This window comes from Botryllus schlosseri, chromosome 3 (genome assembly GCF_051294905.1).
Source record: "Botryllus schlosseri isolate E-star chromosome 3, Bs_hap1, whole genome shotgun sequence".
Classification (NCBI taxonomy): domain Eukaryota; kingdom Metazoa; phylum Chordata; class Ascidiacea; order Stolidobranchia; family Styelidae; genus Botryllus; species Botryllus schlosseri.
In genome coordinates this window covers 2,768,022-2,784,586 of record NC_137238.1, presented here as the reverse complement: position 1 = coordinate 2,784,586, position 16,565 = coordinate 2,768,022, and the positions used below count along the sequence as shown (strand labels likewise).

The following is a 16,565-nucleotide window of genomic DNA, read 5'->3' as shown; positions in this document are numbered from 1 at the left end:
CACATTGTCTTCGTCATTATTGGCGAGAAATGGCTTCGAAGTTACATTGCTGTCGTTAAAATACATTCATTAAATACGATTTATTCCTTGTATATGTGGATAAATGGGCGAATAATGTATCGATTCAGCAATCCGGCCCGCCAAGTATTTAATTTTCCTATATCCGGCCCGCCGACTGGAGAAGTTGCCCGCCCCTGTTGTAGACAAATTCACGGAGTGTAATCATGGAATTTTCATGGAGAATTTTTCAAGTATTTTCGGTCCCAGTGATCCATCGGTACCACATCTCCCCTACATGCAGAATCCCACCGTGCCATGGTGACATTACGGATTTTCAATAGTGGCGTCACATTTTATCGACGTTGTTATGTGGCTCTTTGAGAATTACGAATGAAAATATAGGGCAAATATGGCTACTTTGACGAAACAGATTCCTAACCCCGGAGTGTATGAAGTTTATACGCATTTAGTATTACCAAGTCAAAACTAATATAATGAAACGGTATATGTAACTGGCGGGCTTCCAATCAAGAGATAGAGCTATTGTAATTAATAAAAAAATGGCTTACGATCAAGACAGTCGCGACTTGACGATTTGGTGGACTGTGTATCCGCAGCAGCATTGGCTTCCAGTCTCGCGAAATCGCGTAATCAACTGAAAGGCTAATAACGCCCAAGCAGGAGAAGAGCGACACGGATTATATAAGTTGTGTGAAACTAATTCGCTGTTCTACTGAGAGTGACTGATTGCAACCATGATCCCCGTCTTCGATGCATTTTCTTATACGCTACATCTCTCACCTACTATGAATCGTACCTACGTATTTTCAATTTCTACGATGATATCAGTTTTGTAACTTTTTTTACAAATTTAGAATTGTGCTGTAACTTTTTTTACAAATTTAGAATTGTGCTATCTCAATGGAGGATGCTACTTGATCAAACTACGGGAAACGCGGGACATCAATTTCACCGAGGCGACTAGAATTTGCGAAAGAAATAGCACACAATTAGCAACAATTTCAACGCCTAATCTCTATATGAGCATTTTCAATAATGCGTGCCGGATTGCAATTAGCACTATTCAGTATTGGTCGTATATTGAAATATGGACCGCATCGGTGAGTTCGAATAATTTGTAGCTGTCAAAATAATGATCATGAGAAAGTCGAACTGTTTCATTTTTGTTGAAGCAGGGGTTCCCAAACATTTTATGGTCGCGACCCAAAATTTCGATTTCAAAAAAATGTTCCACTACCCACCTTCCACGGCCTATGGGGGAAGCAGGCAAATATGTGCGCAATAACAGGAATTATGCAATTATGAACTTCTGTTTATCAAGACAAGTGCAAAATATATAGGTCTTTTTTAGGGATAGTGTGAACGTTCACGTTCGCGTTCCGTGTGTGAGCCTCGGTAATTTAGAAGTTCGCTCTCACAACAGAGCCTTGGTTGGTTCCGGACTGTGAACCTTTTTTCATATATTACAATTTTCACTTCATTATAATATCTTTGGTTCAAATTTATTGCATTTTAACTGCGGACCGCTCTATGCATGGCGCTGGCAGCAATAAAAATCAACTCTAAACGAACATGCACCTTGACAATCTCAAAAGTTTTACTTGCTTTTTTACAAAAGTTTGCTCGAAATATCCAGCTTTCCGTTTGTGAATATTTAGTGAGTCTGTGCTGTGAGCTTGACCCGCAATCACACAACATCACGAGCGAAATACGTAGTCAGCGAATGATGGTTATTCAACCAATCAATAAGATTGATATCGTTTTTGTAAAAATTCGAGAAGGTGTACGGGGTCAATCTTGACTCAACATCTTTACTGCATCATTAAAACCAAATCCGTGCGATTGAGGGGTTGGCTACTGCTGCATAACTTCTTAATGGGGTAATATCGGTAGCAAGTATGGAAACCCATTTACACTCTGCTCAATATCAATGTAGCAATACTCATACACCGAATACATTGTCCGATCTGGCCTAGACCGTTAAGGGGTAAGCGTATATTCCCTGGTAAGTCCTCGTCGAAATTGTTGGCAAAGCGACGAAAGATGTTGATTTTATGGGACTATTATATCCTTTGATTGCCTCATAGTTGATACATTTAGCGCCGTTTAAAACGCCAATATGTACTGCAGCATTGTTGCTTTATGTGGCCCGAGTCGTCGCTAGGTATCGGGTACATTAATGTAGGCTATCACTTCATTGAAAGATAGGGTTGGAGTTAGCAAGATGACGTCACGTCACGTCATGAGTTTCACGTTCGCGTTCACACAGAACCTTTCAAAAAGGTTCGCGTTTACACGAACCTGAACCTTTCAGAGGTTCACACCATCCCTAGTCTTTTCAAACGATGCTGAATGTTAATCTCTACCCAATCGACGTAGTCAAGTAGCGCTCAGTGAAATTTTGCGTTACGAGAAACACAGCATTAAGTTACTCAGCCGCGCTGGTCGTATATATACTGTTAACACATAGCAATAGCGGCTCACTCGTAGTTTTCCTCAAATGAGAAATTCCTGTAGATTTCTATTCACACTGCCCTATAACCTTTATAGAGATAAACAGATACCATTCTTGTGTTATAGTTGCTAGCGCTTTAAATTGACACTTCGACTGATCTGAGACCTGTTCGGCGGGTTTCCATTCCTTACATGTAGTTTTAGCCGCCCATTAATTTAATTCTCGCAATAGTAATTTGTATTTAAATTTCGTCTCCACGACCTCACAGAATAGTCAAGCGACCCCATGGGGTCGCAACCCCTAGGTTGGGAATCCATGTCTTAAAGCAGGGACGGGATTTCGAGTGGTCCGCAAAGAGTCTCTACCATGAAAGTGAAATTATAATATGAAGGTATTGAAAATTATGATGCGTCATAGAATGAATCCAAGTTTGCTAACGTGACAACGATGGTCGTGAAACTACTTGTTCTATTCGGGTCCACATACTTTTGCGAGTAAACGTTTTCGACCATGAACATAAACAAGACAAGGCTCTGTTCCAATATAACTGATGTTCATGATCAGTCTTCACTAAGGTTTTCTACATCTGACATACAGCCAGAGTTCTAAGAACTTGTTGACAGCTTGCATCGACCATTGATGTCTGATTGACTTCAACAGCTATAGAAGTAAATAATGGTAATAAACTCATTAAATACTGTTTTGGTCTCTATACTTTAAGCTTGGAATTTACATTAAATACGATTTATTACTAATATAGGTGGATAGATATGCGATTAATGTATCGATTCTGCAATTCGGCCCGCCTAGTGTTACTACATTTTCCCATATCTGACCTGAGAAGTTGCCCACCCCTGAATCTAATAACCATAAACCAGCAACAGTATACGCATCGGTTCAATCCAATGCACAGTGCGAAAGATCGTACTATGACTAAATAGGCTGGTGTCGAAACGATCAATATTGTTGCCCGCTCACAATCGCTACCGTTCGTGGTTTTATCATTCTTATTCGTGTACTATGGGAGACAGATAGCTTTCATTCTCCCTCACTTCAATGCTTCCACCTCGGTTGTTACTTTCGCCGGAAGTTTGAAGCGCGGCGATCTCTATTTCTTGACGGAGTTGTACTGGTTGTCGATGAGGAGCAGTCCAGATCAATATTCGACATCGACAAGCGGAAATATGGTAGAGCATAAAGGCAATTCGGTCTCAATTCACTCCCCTCAATTAACGCAGCTAAAAATGATTCTAGAGGTTCGCATGATGAGTAACCTGGGTGAGGTTTTTAAAGGCCTGCATTTTGAATGAGGCATCGATAACGGGCATTACACAACATTCCAAGATCGAGTCAATGCAAACCGACATAGGAATCCTATAAGGCATATAAAAAGTCTTATGATCTTAGTAGATTATGCACAATATAACATTGATTTCTACTGACCTGAGCATTTTCCGTTTCTATTTTCAGACATATGAAACAGACAACAGCAACTACTGTGACTATTCCGAATGCTATTCCAATGATTCTTCGAATGATCATGGATATATTTTCCTAAACTACTGCGTTCATACGAGATATGAGACTGCTTCGCAGGAATGGACATGTAGCGAAAGTAGTTGCACAGATAAATCTTCCACTTCAAAGAAAAACGGGGTGCTGTGTTGGACCCCACGTATGTAAATTCAGCTTGAGTATGGATGTTTGGAAACGTATGGTCAACAGTATACGTTTTCTCTGACAGAGGTGTGCTACGTAGGACTTTACAACGGCACGATCATGCCTTCACAGATATCCACCACTTCCGTACATCCTCTCTGTTCCAATGCAAACGCAGTTCTCAACGCCTATGGAGCTTGGTGCACAGCCGAGAGTGAGATAGAATCAATGTCGAATCGAAGCAACTTCGGACTACTCAAATGTCTGTTTAGATAACGAAAACCAGTGGATACAGGTCGACTACCTGGCTCCCAGGACAATCACCGGCATTGTAACCCAGGGAGGGAGAATATATGCCGAATGGGTCACGAGTTATCACGTATCGTTTGGAAATGCTACTTCGCAAATGCAATATTACCAAGAATTGGATGAAGATAAAGTGGGTATAAATGACAATATATAATCGACTACATTCTTGTACTCCGTTAGCCTTCTTTTACTTCCGGTCTCCTACTTTGAAAAGTGCAGATACAGCAGAAGGGATAGGCATAATGATTCGAGCACTCGAATCTGAATCGAGTAATATTTTTATTCATTCGAATCGAGTCGTGACTAAGGCTGGGCAAAATCGAGTACCTGAGTAATTCGATTCTGAATCACGGAATATGCTTCGAGTCGAGTAATCGAGAATCACTCATTATGACGTCACAACACAAGGTAATATGTGAAAGTTCAAATATGCACCTTTTATGCGACCACAAATAATTTAATGCCTGTTATTCATCACATTAAAGATACTTTGGTATTTTTTCGAGCTCACCGATTTTGTTGCACTTGGTGACAATGTTGTGCTACGATCATGACTTCGGAAATATGCTAGTTCCAGTAACGCTAGCAGCTTTGCACTATATGTTTCGTATGATACGATACGACCAATCAAGGTTTCAAGGCGTCAACATTGAAAATTCCTGTCGAAACTAATATTCTCGTTGATAGAATAACTTCCAGTGGCGAGGAACGTATAATTTCAGTACTCGAAAAAATCGTCTTTCACAACTCGCTTCGAATCATTACAATTAATACTCGATTCAGATTCGAGTGCTCGAATCATTGTGCCCAGCCCGATAGTCGTGACGAAAGAAGGAATTTCCGAGTACTGAAATTGTACTTTTCTTGCCAATAATCGTTGTTCATCAGCATGAAATATATAGTTTCGATACCATTTTCCACTACCGAAGGCTGTAAACTTCGATTGGCCGTATCGCAGCCTACGAAAGATTCAGTAAAAAGTGAAATGCAAAATGAAATAGTTATTATCGCAAAATACCAGATAATAACTATTGTAACCTCATTTCGCTTGGTGGAATTGCGAGAAGGTAAGATTCGAATGTAAGCCGCAACACCATCTCAATCAATCCGACTTCTGTCAGCCGAACGAGCGTCGCACGTACTCTGCTTCAATTAGTAAGCAAGGAGGATTTACCATTCGGAAACACGGGCCTACGATATAAGTGGACGTGTAAAAGCGTGTTATAAATGTCACAAGGAAGAGGGGCGGTAAAACGCCCCGCCGAAAATTCTACTGATGAACCTGCGCCAAAGGAGTCAGCTTCTCATGGATTAAGTCGATTCAATGAGCATTCTGTAGTCATAACGGGTATCACAAAGCCAATTCGTCGTCAAAATCCTTTGGTCATCAACAGGAATTTGATCAAGATATTAGGAGGCCCTTACAGTGAGGTACGTGTCCTTCCATCAGGAGATCTCTGCGTAAAATGTGCAAACAGCGGACAGGTGGCCAAACTACTATCATGTAATGATCTGGGGACAAAGGAGAATAAGATTGAGGTCAAAGTGGAGCTTTACAAAACCAAACCACCGGAAATGCGCGGAGTCATCTCTGACGTTCCCATGGATCTTAGTGAAGAAGAAATACGGCAAGCACTATCGAATGACAACGTTATATATGTCAAAAGGTTGTCATACCGCTCCAAGGACGGAGTTATTCCAAGCAGATCGGTTCTTCTATGTTTCTCAGCGAACATGCTTCCCACTGTCGTACATATAGGCTTTTTGCGGTTCAGGACCAGGATATACAACCCACCACCCTTGCGCTGTTACAATTGCAGTAGATTCGGTCATAAGGCTAAGCATTGCCGTAGCTCAGCACGGTGCACTAAATGCGGTAATAATCACGAATACAAGAACTGCACGAACCAAGCCAATTGTGTTAACTGTGGCCAACCACATTCAGCCGGCTACGCGGGTTGTAATAGGTATCGACAGGAAACTCGAATCCACGCGATAATGGCAAACTCCGATGTCAACTACTGGACTGCCAGAGGAATAGAACAAGAACAGAGACAAATCCCAAATGTTTTATCTGAAAACGAATTCCCACCATTGCAAAAGGATGGCAGTAACCAAACCTCAAACCAAGTATTTCACCAGCAGCATCGTAACGTAGCTGTAAGATCAGCTCCAATCAGTCGACAAGTCATCCCCACAAACCACCCATTGCCATCGAATGATAGCATAACCTTATCAACATCGGCGCTGTTCAGCTTTATCGCAGGCGTATTGAAAAGTACAATTAAATCAATCACCGAAGGACAGGAAATTGACATTGAAAAAGTCATATCGGAGACCGCTCAGAAGGAACTTGGAATAGGATTTACCGGATTGCAACTAAATCCCGCCAATCGAGTAGAAGCCTCAAGCATCGGCCGACACAGGACGTACGGCGGACAAAATTCGCCACAAGCTACCGACGAGTCTTCTATCGCAATGGACCTCACACAAGCTTCGCCTTCAAAGGTAAATTAAGAATACTTCAATGGAATTGTAGGAGCATTTATAGAAAAATCCCGGAATTGAAATATTTCATAGAAAGACTTGATACAAAACCTGATTTACTCGCCCTGCAGGAAACTCACTTGGTTAATAAGTACACCCCTAAAATCAAAGACTATAACCTCGTTAGGAGAGACCGGGACATCCATGGCGGTGGCATCTGCTTCTTTGTGAAATCGAATCTATCATTCGTTCAATTAGATATAGAAAGTGTACACCCAATAGAGATGCTAGCCATCAGACTTGACCAGATTACTGTTTTGAATGTTTATATCCCTCCAAATCGCAACCTATCGCGTATGCTCCTCGAACGATGTTTTCGCCCCTTCACCACAAAGTGCATTATAGTCGGAGACTTTAACGCCCACCATCCCTTGTGGAAGAGCGACCGAATAAACAATTGCGGTAGACATCTTTACCATGTTATTGATACTAAGGATTTTGTGGTAATAAACACCACTATCCCGACCAGGATTGACATTTCATCCCAATCTCGCGACAATAGTTCGTTATTGGACTTGACAATATGCACTAAAGACCTGGCCCACAACGTCTCAACAGATGTTACTGATTATTTGTTAGGAAGTGATCATTACGTCGTGCTCACAGAACTCAGCGTAACGGTTGATACCTCGCAGACATACATGAAGAGTTGGTCATTTCATCGCGCGGATTGGGATAAATTCAAAAGCCTCTGCAGGGAGCGATTTTCCGTCGCCTGCCATACACCTCCAAAAATGGAGGAGATATCAAGTATCATTATAGACGCCGCAGTGAAGAGCATTCCGGAATCTAGACCGATATCCAAAAGCTCTGTTCCATGGTGGAATAAAGAGTGTTCGAAATCCCTTCGCCTCAAACGTGCGGCCTTCAAAAAGATGAAGCTGACCTTTACCACGGAGGACGTTATCAACTTCAAACGTCGACGCGCACAAGCAAAGAAAACTGTTCTCGTCGCCAAAAAGCAATACTGGGAAACCTTTTGCAGCTCCCTCACTGAAAATTCAAGCTTGGCGCGTGTTTGGCACGTAGTCAAATCCATGAGCGGAAGTCGCACCTGGAGTCGTATTACCTCCCTCAAAGTCGGCGACCAAGTGCACACAACAGAGCAGGACAAAGCAAATGCACTGGCATCCTACTTTGCGAGTGTCAGTAGTGATGATAGCCTTCAACCAGAATTTCGACATAGACGCGATGCTATGAAGCAAGCAATGCATCAACGCTTATGCGAAATGCAAGATGACACCACAGGAATAAACATAGAATTCAGTACTTCGGAACTTATGCAAACACTGAAGACTCGGAAAAATACAGCTCCCGGCCACGACAGAATATGCTATCAAATGATAATGAATTTACCACCCTCCTGTCTAGACCGTGTATTACGATCCATTAACGAGGTGTGGAAGACAGCTCAGTGCCCATCTGCATGGCATCACTCCATCAACGTACCTATCCCGAAGAACGGCCAATTTTTAAATTCCATATGGAGTTACAGACCGATCGCTCTTACCAGCAATCTGTGCAAAATAATGGAACGGCTAATCAGCAAAAGGCTTCATTGGTGGCTTGAAAACCGAAAACTCCTCCACCCATCTCAAAGCGCATTTCGCAATGGCAGGTCAACTAAAGATAGTGTGATGGCGTTACATGATGATCTATACAAGGCCTTGGGAAATCAAAGATCCGCAATCTGTGTATTCCTGGACATCGAAAAGGCCTATGATCGTGTTTGGAGGGATGGAATAATAATCAAACTGCAAAAAATGGGCTTATCCGGAAAACTCCTGCGATGGCTGCACAGCTTCTTACATAACCGCACATTTCAGGTCAGAGTAGGAAATAAGTTGTCGGACAGTCATAAAATTGAAAACGGCATCCCCCAGGGAAGCGTGTTAAGTCCGTTACTGTATACCGTAATGATGAATGATCTCCCCGAAACGATTCAAACTAATATAAACGTATTTGCAGATGATGTCTGCATCTGGGAATCTGACCTCAGGTTTGATAAAATAAGAACCGCGATCCAAGAGTCATTAACCGCAATAGAATCATGGTGCAAGAAATGGGGACTCCGTCTAAATACCAAAAAGACCGAGGCAATAATTTTTTCGAGGAAAAGGAAAATTCCTTCCGTCCAATTAACGCTCAACAATTCCGATATTACTCTTGTCAAGCAGTACAAATACCTAGGAGTCACTTTTGACTCTCGACTGAACTACGCTCATCATTCCAAAGCTGTGGTCAAGAAATGCACAATGAGATTGAACGTGCTGCGCTGTCTGTCAGGAACTAATTGGGGTGCTTCCAAAACTTGTCTCTTGACTCTGTATAAGGTGTTGATAAGGTCGGTCATCGAATACTGTATGGAAGCGTACATGTTCTCCCCGAAGTACGTCAGACGACCCATCGCCACTATCCAGAATACCGCGCTCCGAATATGTTGCGGAGCAATGAAAAGTACCCCGATATATGCACTACAACATTCGTGCAGAGAAATGCCCATACACCTTAGACATCTCCAGGCATGCTTAACATATAGGACGGTCATTTTGTCTAACGATTCCCATCCATGTCAATCAATAACACAGGAATCATGGCATGAAATCTTTCCTGACTCGGAAAATTTTATTACATTTAACATGCTGACGAAACGTGCTCCTATATTTCAGAATTTCGGTATAGCGAAACGAAATCTCCTGCCAACGCCACCATGGAAAGCAATGAGGTGCACGATTGACTTGAAAATCGAATCATTGATTAGGAACATAATATATCCCGAAATCGTCAAACGAGAGTGCGAACAGTATATTGACGATCATTACGCTGACTCTATAAAAATCTATACAGACGGGTCAAAGAACGATAACCAATGTGGAGCTGCCTTCTACGTGGACGAGGAAAATCACTCCTGGAACCAGAAACTAATGGGCGCATTGTCGATATTTTCAGCAGAGCTCATTGCAATAAGAGCAGCGTTGGACTGGGTTACGGTAAATTGCTTGCCAAATTCTAACATCACGATTTTTTCAGACAGCAAAAGCGCTCTGACAGCAATCAACACGACCAATACAACGGATAACATCGTCATCGATATACAAGAACGCAACAACGCCTTGGCCTTCAATAAGAAAGCAGTTTCGATGGTATGGATACCTGGACACAAGAATGTTGGTTTCAACGAGAGAGCTGATCAACTGGCGCGAGACGCAGCGAACGATCTACCAAACAACGTAGAAAAACAGGACATATCTACGAACGAAGCAAGAACCCTGATCCACGAATTCTGCAAAACCAAATGGGATAATCACTGGACTCAAATCCACATTGAGTCGCAATATCGACGAATTTTTTCAAGCATCGATGATCATACGAACATGCCGCGGCTCTCCCGTAGAGAATCGTCCATTCTCATTAGGATGCAAACGGGGCATCGTCGACTAAACGCCCATCTGTATAGACTTGGACTTCATGAAACGGGACTGTGCGACACGTGTAATCAACTAGAGACGCTTGAGCATTTTGTTACTTCATGCAATCGCTACGATCGAGCCAGGGCCCATCTATTTCAATCGGCACATAGACACAATATCCCACTTTCGCTTAGTTCGCTATTGAAAAGTCCTCACACGGTACAATCACTGTTAGACTTTGTTATATTGTCCACTAGAGACTTATAGTTGTATTAATGAACAAAACAGGCATGGTGCAAAAGGCCTCAGTTAGCCGAGAAGCACCCCAACCCCCCTATACATACATACAACTATTGTAATCTAGAACTGGCATTACATTCTTTCTCGTCGCATGAAAGGTACTATTTGAACATTTCTCAAAATTAGTGATCCTCGAATAATAATCGACTTCGCTCAAAGCCTAATACTGGATTCAGAATGGAAACACTCAGATACTCGATTTGGCCCAGCCCTTCGTTGCAGTGCAGATGTAGCTTAATTCCCTGTTGCCTCTAGATACGATGTAAGATATTACATAGTAGCTCTCGATATCCCCTCAATATCCTTATAATATTCTTTATTCGCATTATTAATATTATTATGTGTTCCGGATTCAGACATTCTCCGCAAATTCTGACCAAAACACCATCGTTGATAACGCACTGTCTCCACCCATCAACGCCAGATATGTCCGCATTCACCCGGTGGAGTATTACGGGCACATGAGTATGAGAATTGAGATGAGAGACTGTTGAGGGATCTACAGAGTCGAGAGTTGGATATATCGTCTATATTACTATAGGCTGATGACTATAGTAGATGATAACTATCGACCGTCGTGTTTGCTATCTTTGTTATATCTAACCTATATAAATGAATATACAATCCCAGCAAACACCCGATCTCCCACGGACTTACGGGTACGTCCACAATTGTGCCCAGTCGTCCCACGTCCCACTTTTAGTGACTGAGGACTTGCTCAGTAGGTCACAAATTGACGTCCAATTATGTAACTCCAAGAGACCCCCAGAGGAAGTAACTTTAAGAGTGCTCCCATGCCAGTCACCAATGACCATTCCAGTGGATGTCATAATAGTGTGATGCCTGGATGCCACCAACACAGGAGTTGATTTGGATGTCCTTACTGGGAAATCGTTTCTATGAACTCAAATGTGCATTATTCTGCAGTCAATGCTGAATAAGTTGTGTTGAATACAGTCATGATACAAGTGAAATCTAGTGGAGTGAAGCCGTGGATGTTGATATGGTGTGACTTTCTCATTGCGTGGAACTTCACAAGCCCGGCTGTCGATCATTGCGGTCGCACAGTGCTAAAGAGGCTCGATATAATGTGCGATACAGAGACACAGTGGCTTATTTTAATGTGACATTACTGGGTCGAAAATGCCCACATCAGGGGCAAATACTCGTAATGCATGTGAAATATTCCGATATCAGAACTTGATAATCGTCATGATGGGATTGTGATGACTATTCCAATCACGGAACAACGCAGTAAGCAATCCTCTCGGCTATTTCGATAATGGAGTCGAACACGCCTGTTGCTTCAGATTCATCCAACCATAAAACCAGAAGCCTGCCTTCTTCTATTTGGCGAGCATCGCGCATGCGCCGCGCGTGTAATTCAATTTGATCACCGTATGTAGCAATGGCGGAGGGACGAATTATCACAGTAATGGTTTAGTTCATAATTGGAAACGTTAACAGCGTGGACTGTGAGATGTCTCTATCATGAGTACCGGAAGGGCAGGGAGCTTGGTATTTGAGTGCTATATTTAATAAACAGCAATAGTCTCGATCATCATGAACTGCTGATGCGATATAATGAATTCGATTATATGATTATAGTGACACGGCTGTAATATCACCTATACTGACGGAATTGATCGACCCGCTGCTAATTGGTAACTCATGTAGTAGGCTACATTTGATACTATATGATAATGTATTGATCATAGAAGTCTGATTTATTGTGCTCTGTTCCATAATGTCTCACAAGCAATAACTTGCCATTTCATGTGCATCCTGTGAAAAGTTTTACAAGGATTTCCTAGGACTGCAGGACCCAATCAGCAAACCAGATGCCGCATAAAGTAATGTACCGGTATTTTATAACATAGCGGTATATACTGAATTTTGAAATGTTATGTATAGGCTTACAGAAATGTGGAATGTTCCTTTATGGAATGTGAGATTGCTGAATTTGTGGATGCATGAAGATTGTAGCATCACATTAACATCCATTTTCGCATTTTTGTTTCCACAACAGTATATAACCATAACCATCTATAATAGCGTTAATAAAATAATTGAGGCTTTCAGTGAACATGTAAGAATTTTTGGCAATATTGGTTTATATTTAGGGTATTTTAGGAACAACATTATAATAGTTTGTTAGCCCATATTTAACCTCGCTCTAATCAAAGGATACTCAAACACTAAACCAATTATAAACTCTATAAACTTAACATGTTCATGGCCTGGTGCAGACGGGTTGTTGGCAATGTTACCGCAATGTTGGCACGGCCTCCGTGCATACTTTTATTGCTTGATTATAACTTTCGATATTAGTATATATACACGGAAACATTGCCTACATTGCAGCAGTATCAAAAACGTAGGCTATGGATGGGCCCTATGGAAGGCTGATTGCTCACATTGGTCATCTTGCCGTCGATAAGAAAACACAACCTTATTATCAATGGATTCTTACTATATATGGATGGGACATATCTGTGTTTGTGTATACAAAGTTACTTCATTTCTACCAGGAGACTAGATATTGAACAGGCAATGTTATGTAGTTCTAAACTTCAGAGGAAGGCGCCGCAGTGGTGCATTGTTCATGGATCAAGATGTTAAATTATGTAAGTTGAAGTTACGAACTATATATGATGATTTATGATATTTCATTAATTAGCAATTTATTACCCTGAAAAAAGTGCCATCGATGATGCGGAAATATACAATTGACGGTGGTTCGCAATCGGGCTGCTAAAACGTGCTGGGTGGAACTATAATTTTATTATAAACTGCATTGTTATAGTGGCACTGAGCGTGTAATTTCAGTAGGCTGTCTTGAAAATAGTCACATACTTGGCTCGAATCATAAGAATTGATACTCGTTCGAGATTTGAGTAACCATACCAATGTGCTCAGCCCTACTGATTAGTCATTGTAGTGAGTAGAATGTGCGAATGGTCCAGCTTGAACTTCATTGTCTTTTTTTTTACAGGATATTCTAGATTCCTGGCTTGGCTTCTTGACAAATGGCTTCACTACAAACATTATAATATCTTTGATTATTTAGATCGGCAATGTCTTCAATTGATAGTGTTCAACAACGTCAAGAACACTGTACAAAGTATGTCTTGATGACTGGAACCAAAAACGTTCGGAAGAACTACTGCCACATGGAACAAGCGTTGCTGTAAAATCGGTGCTGCGTCATCCTCAGGATAAAGTCAAAAGGTATAAAACATTGAATACACTTCATGGAAACCAGAGGCTGTGAAAGTAATCATCTTTTGAACTGAAGTAGATGTAATGTTATGGATTTATACACACCTAGAGGTAACAACTTTAAAGTTGCGTTAGATCTACTCGAAATGGAAGTAGATAATGCACTTCTGGAAAGTATACAAATAATAAGTTTGAAAAAGTAGATTTGGTCGAGGTGTTGCGTAGGCATTCTTAGCGTTTAATCATAGTTGGTGGTCAAAGTACATATTGTTTGCACCGGAGTTTAAATAGTTGCAACGCCTTGAATTTCTACTGTACAATTAGCCATTTACCAGGCTTGTAAAATTCACTTCAAAATGAAGTAAAAAGTTCTAAAAGAAGATTTTGTGCTCTATTCTATCCCAGGGGTTCTTGAACAGGGCCCGTAGACCCTTTTGTGGTACGATATGCATCGTGGAATTAGACCTATATGCTGTGGTTCTCGTGCTATGCGCAATTTTATGTGAATTGACTATCTGATTTTAATATAGGTACCATCAGATATTGTGTTGAAAATAAATTTTGGGCTGCTAGAAATCTTATGAGTAGCATGAAGTGTGCGATTGCTAAGGATAAGAAACAATGCTATTACTATGGCTAAAGTTGTTGATATGTTCCAATAATAATCGAAGCCAACATCTAATTCTGAATTAATTTGACTTTGGTAATGACAGTAGCAACAGCCTACTTATCACGACTATATCAAAACCCGGATTAGGCTACACCGCTCAACTGCTCTGATACCAGATCAAATTTCAGTAGATTTTAAAATACAACTGTGACACGTCAAAGGTCCACCAACTGAAATAGTATAACCCAGAGTTTGATGATGTCATGATGCATCCTATTGCATCATCTCTATAACTCATTATTTTAACAAATTATGCCCAGCACAAAAATAATTTTATTGAAATATTCAAAACTGTGATTATTTTCGTGTCAAACGTGAATAATACAATAGTAAATTATATTCTCGAGATGTTTGTGGAATGCCTGTCTGCAAGCTCCCGTCAAATAAGGCCTACTTGGAAATTATACATTGAATATCCCTATTTTGCTGCGTCGTCAAAAATCCGGAAATTGACCTGCGACCACATTTGAAATTGAAGCCTCTGCTCTATATGATGTGACAACATAATGAACAAGGAAAAGTTGAAATATCTATCTCGTATGCAAATTCGAAGAAAATGAATACTGGCTCTACATCATATCGAAGAATGTTTTTTAGATTTAAGATAATTCCTATTTTATTGTACTTTGAGACAATACATTTGTCATTCACACGATCGTGCGTAGCTACGTCCTACATGTGCCGTGTTCTGCGATATGACGAATCTATGTTTTTAGGCCTCGCAGTGGTACATAGAATCGGAATTCTAATTCTTGTTGAATACAATTTATGTACCCTAAAAGATCATCTGTTTCGACTTATCGTTGCTCTATTCAGATTCGTGGCAAGCCCTAGTTGTAGTAGGTGATAAGTTCCAAATAAAGGTGGTCAAAGTATTCACCGTTAGTACCGTACTAAATAGTATAAATAGCGATTTACAAGACATCAAACTACTTCCAAGTGTCGACATGGTCAAAATATGGAGACTTGAGGAATGTCGTAGTTGTATGCTTTTAAACAGAGATAAGGAAAGAAATCATGTTCAGCACTCAATTAGAAATATTTGTAGCGTCAGTAGTCTAGTACAAGTAAGAGTAACGCAATGTATTTCTACTCGGGTTCAAGCACTCAAGCAGCGATATACATGGCTTATCAAAACTATTTTAGGTAAAGTAGAAGTTCTGGAAAGTACTGAAGTATGTACTTGAGGTGTTTCCACAATATAATTTGATTGACGGGTTTCAAACTCTGTATCACAACGTCAGAAGCTCCCGTACTCGAGTAGACATTGTAGTATCGTCATAAATTATCACTTAGCACAAGTAGAAGTAGCGGATCACAATTAATGCATGAGGGAATAGAAATTAGAGCAGCTCTGACGCAAATTTCATGTGCTATGTCAGCAGAGTGGCTCTACAAATGATTTGCTGACATTGTTGTATATGTTTCAGGCAAAACAAAGACCAAGAAGAAAACTGTTGTTGCAACCAAGTTTATTGCGAATACGCACTCGCGCTCTTAACATGATGTGGTGCAAATAATGCATCGTTTTATAATATGCAATGTAAATTTTACTTATAATTGCTCCATGCTTTTCCCTGTTTTAGTTGTATTAGCAGTTGTACTTTTTCAAAGTCATGTGACACGTTTATTTCTAATTTCATGATGCACTTCAGTTGAAATGTTTGTAATGGTAATATAAAATTGACTTAGAACTTGCTGCTACATGCAAATTCCCACTGACACATTTATTCGTAGTGACTTCCTGATCGATTTTTCACGTAAGCCTGAACTTTGTTTACCAGCAATAGTTCATTAGTTAATGTTGTGCTTTGTTTTGCAATTGTCGTTTTACAGTAACCCAATATAAACAGTTCGTTAGTTTATATGATGTTGAATTCCATGTAATTGTACCAGGTTAGAAGGGGAGTCCTGATATGGTAATCCTGAGGAATAGAACAGGTGGTAAATGACATATCCATAGGGAGTCACG

At 40.7% G+C, this 16,565-nt stretch overlaps 1 protein-coding gene and 1 long non-coding RNA gene across 5 annotated transcripts in view; both read left to right on the top strand.

Moving 5' to 3' along the window:
• Window positions 1–11,309, top strand: part of LOC145435566 (uncharacterized) — a 140,604-nt gene extending 129,295 nt beyond the window's left edge. For all 3 annotated transcript variants that reach the window (XM_080312849.1, XM_080312850.1, XM_080312851.1), the window contains 5 exons: window positions 907–1,121; window positions 3,947–4,151; window positions 4,221–4,349; window positions 4,408–4,574; window positions 11,058–11,309. In XM_080312849.1, the coding sequence (XP_080168975.1) occupies window positions 907–1,121; window positions 3,947–4,151; window positions 4,221–4,349; window positions 4,408–4,574; window positions 11,058–11,195 (854 nt within the window). In that variant the 3' untranslated portion in view covers window positions 11,196–11,309. The remainder of the gene's footprint in view (window positions 1–906; window positions 1,122–3,946; window positions 4,152–4,220; window positions 4,350–4,407; window positions 4,575–11,057) is intronic.
• Window positions 11,310–11,724: 415 nt separating this feature from the next.
• Window positions 11,725–16,090, top strand: LOC145435577 (uncharacterized). Of its 2 annotated transcripts, XR_013913897.1 has the most exons (4): window positions 11,725–12,554; window positions 13,233–13,328; window positions 13,772–13,932; window positions 16,024–16,090. It is a non-coding gene; the product is annotated as an uncharacterized LOC145435577 (long non-coding RNA). The 2 variants fall into 2 exon arrangements; XR_013913896.1 differs by lacking the exon at window positions 11,725–12,554 and having other exon boundaries at window positions 13,111–13,328.
• The last annotated feature ends 475 nt before the right edge of the window (window positions 16,091–16,565 follow it).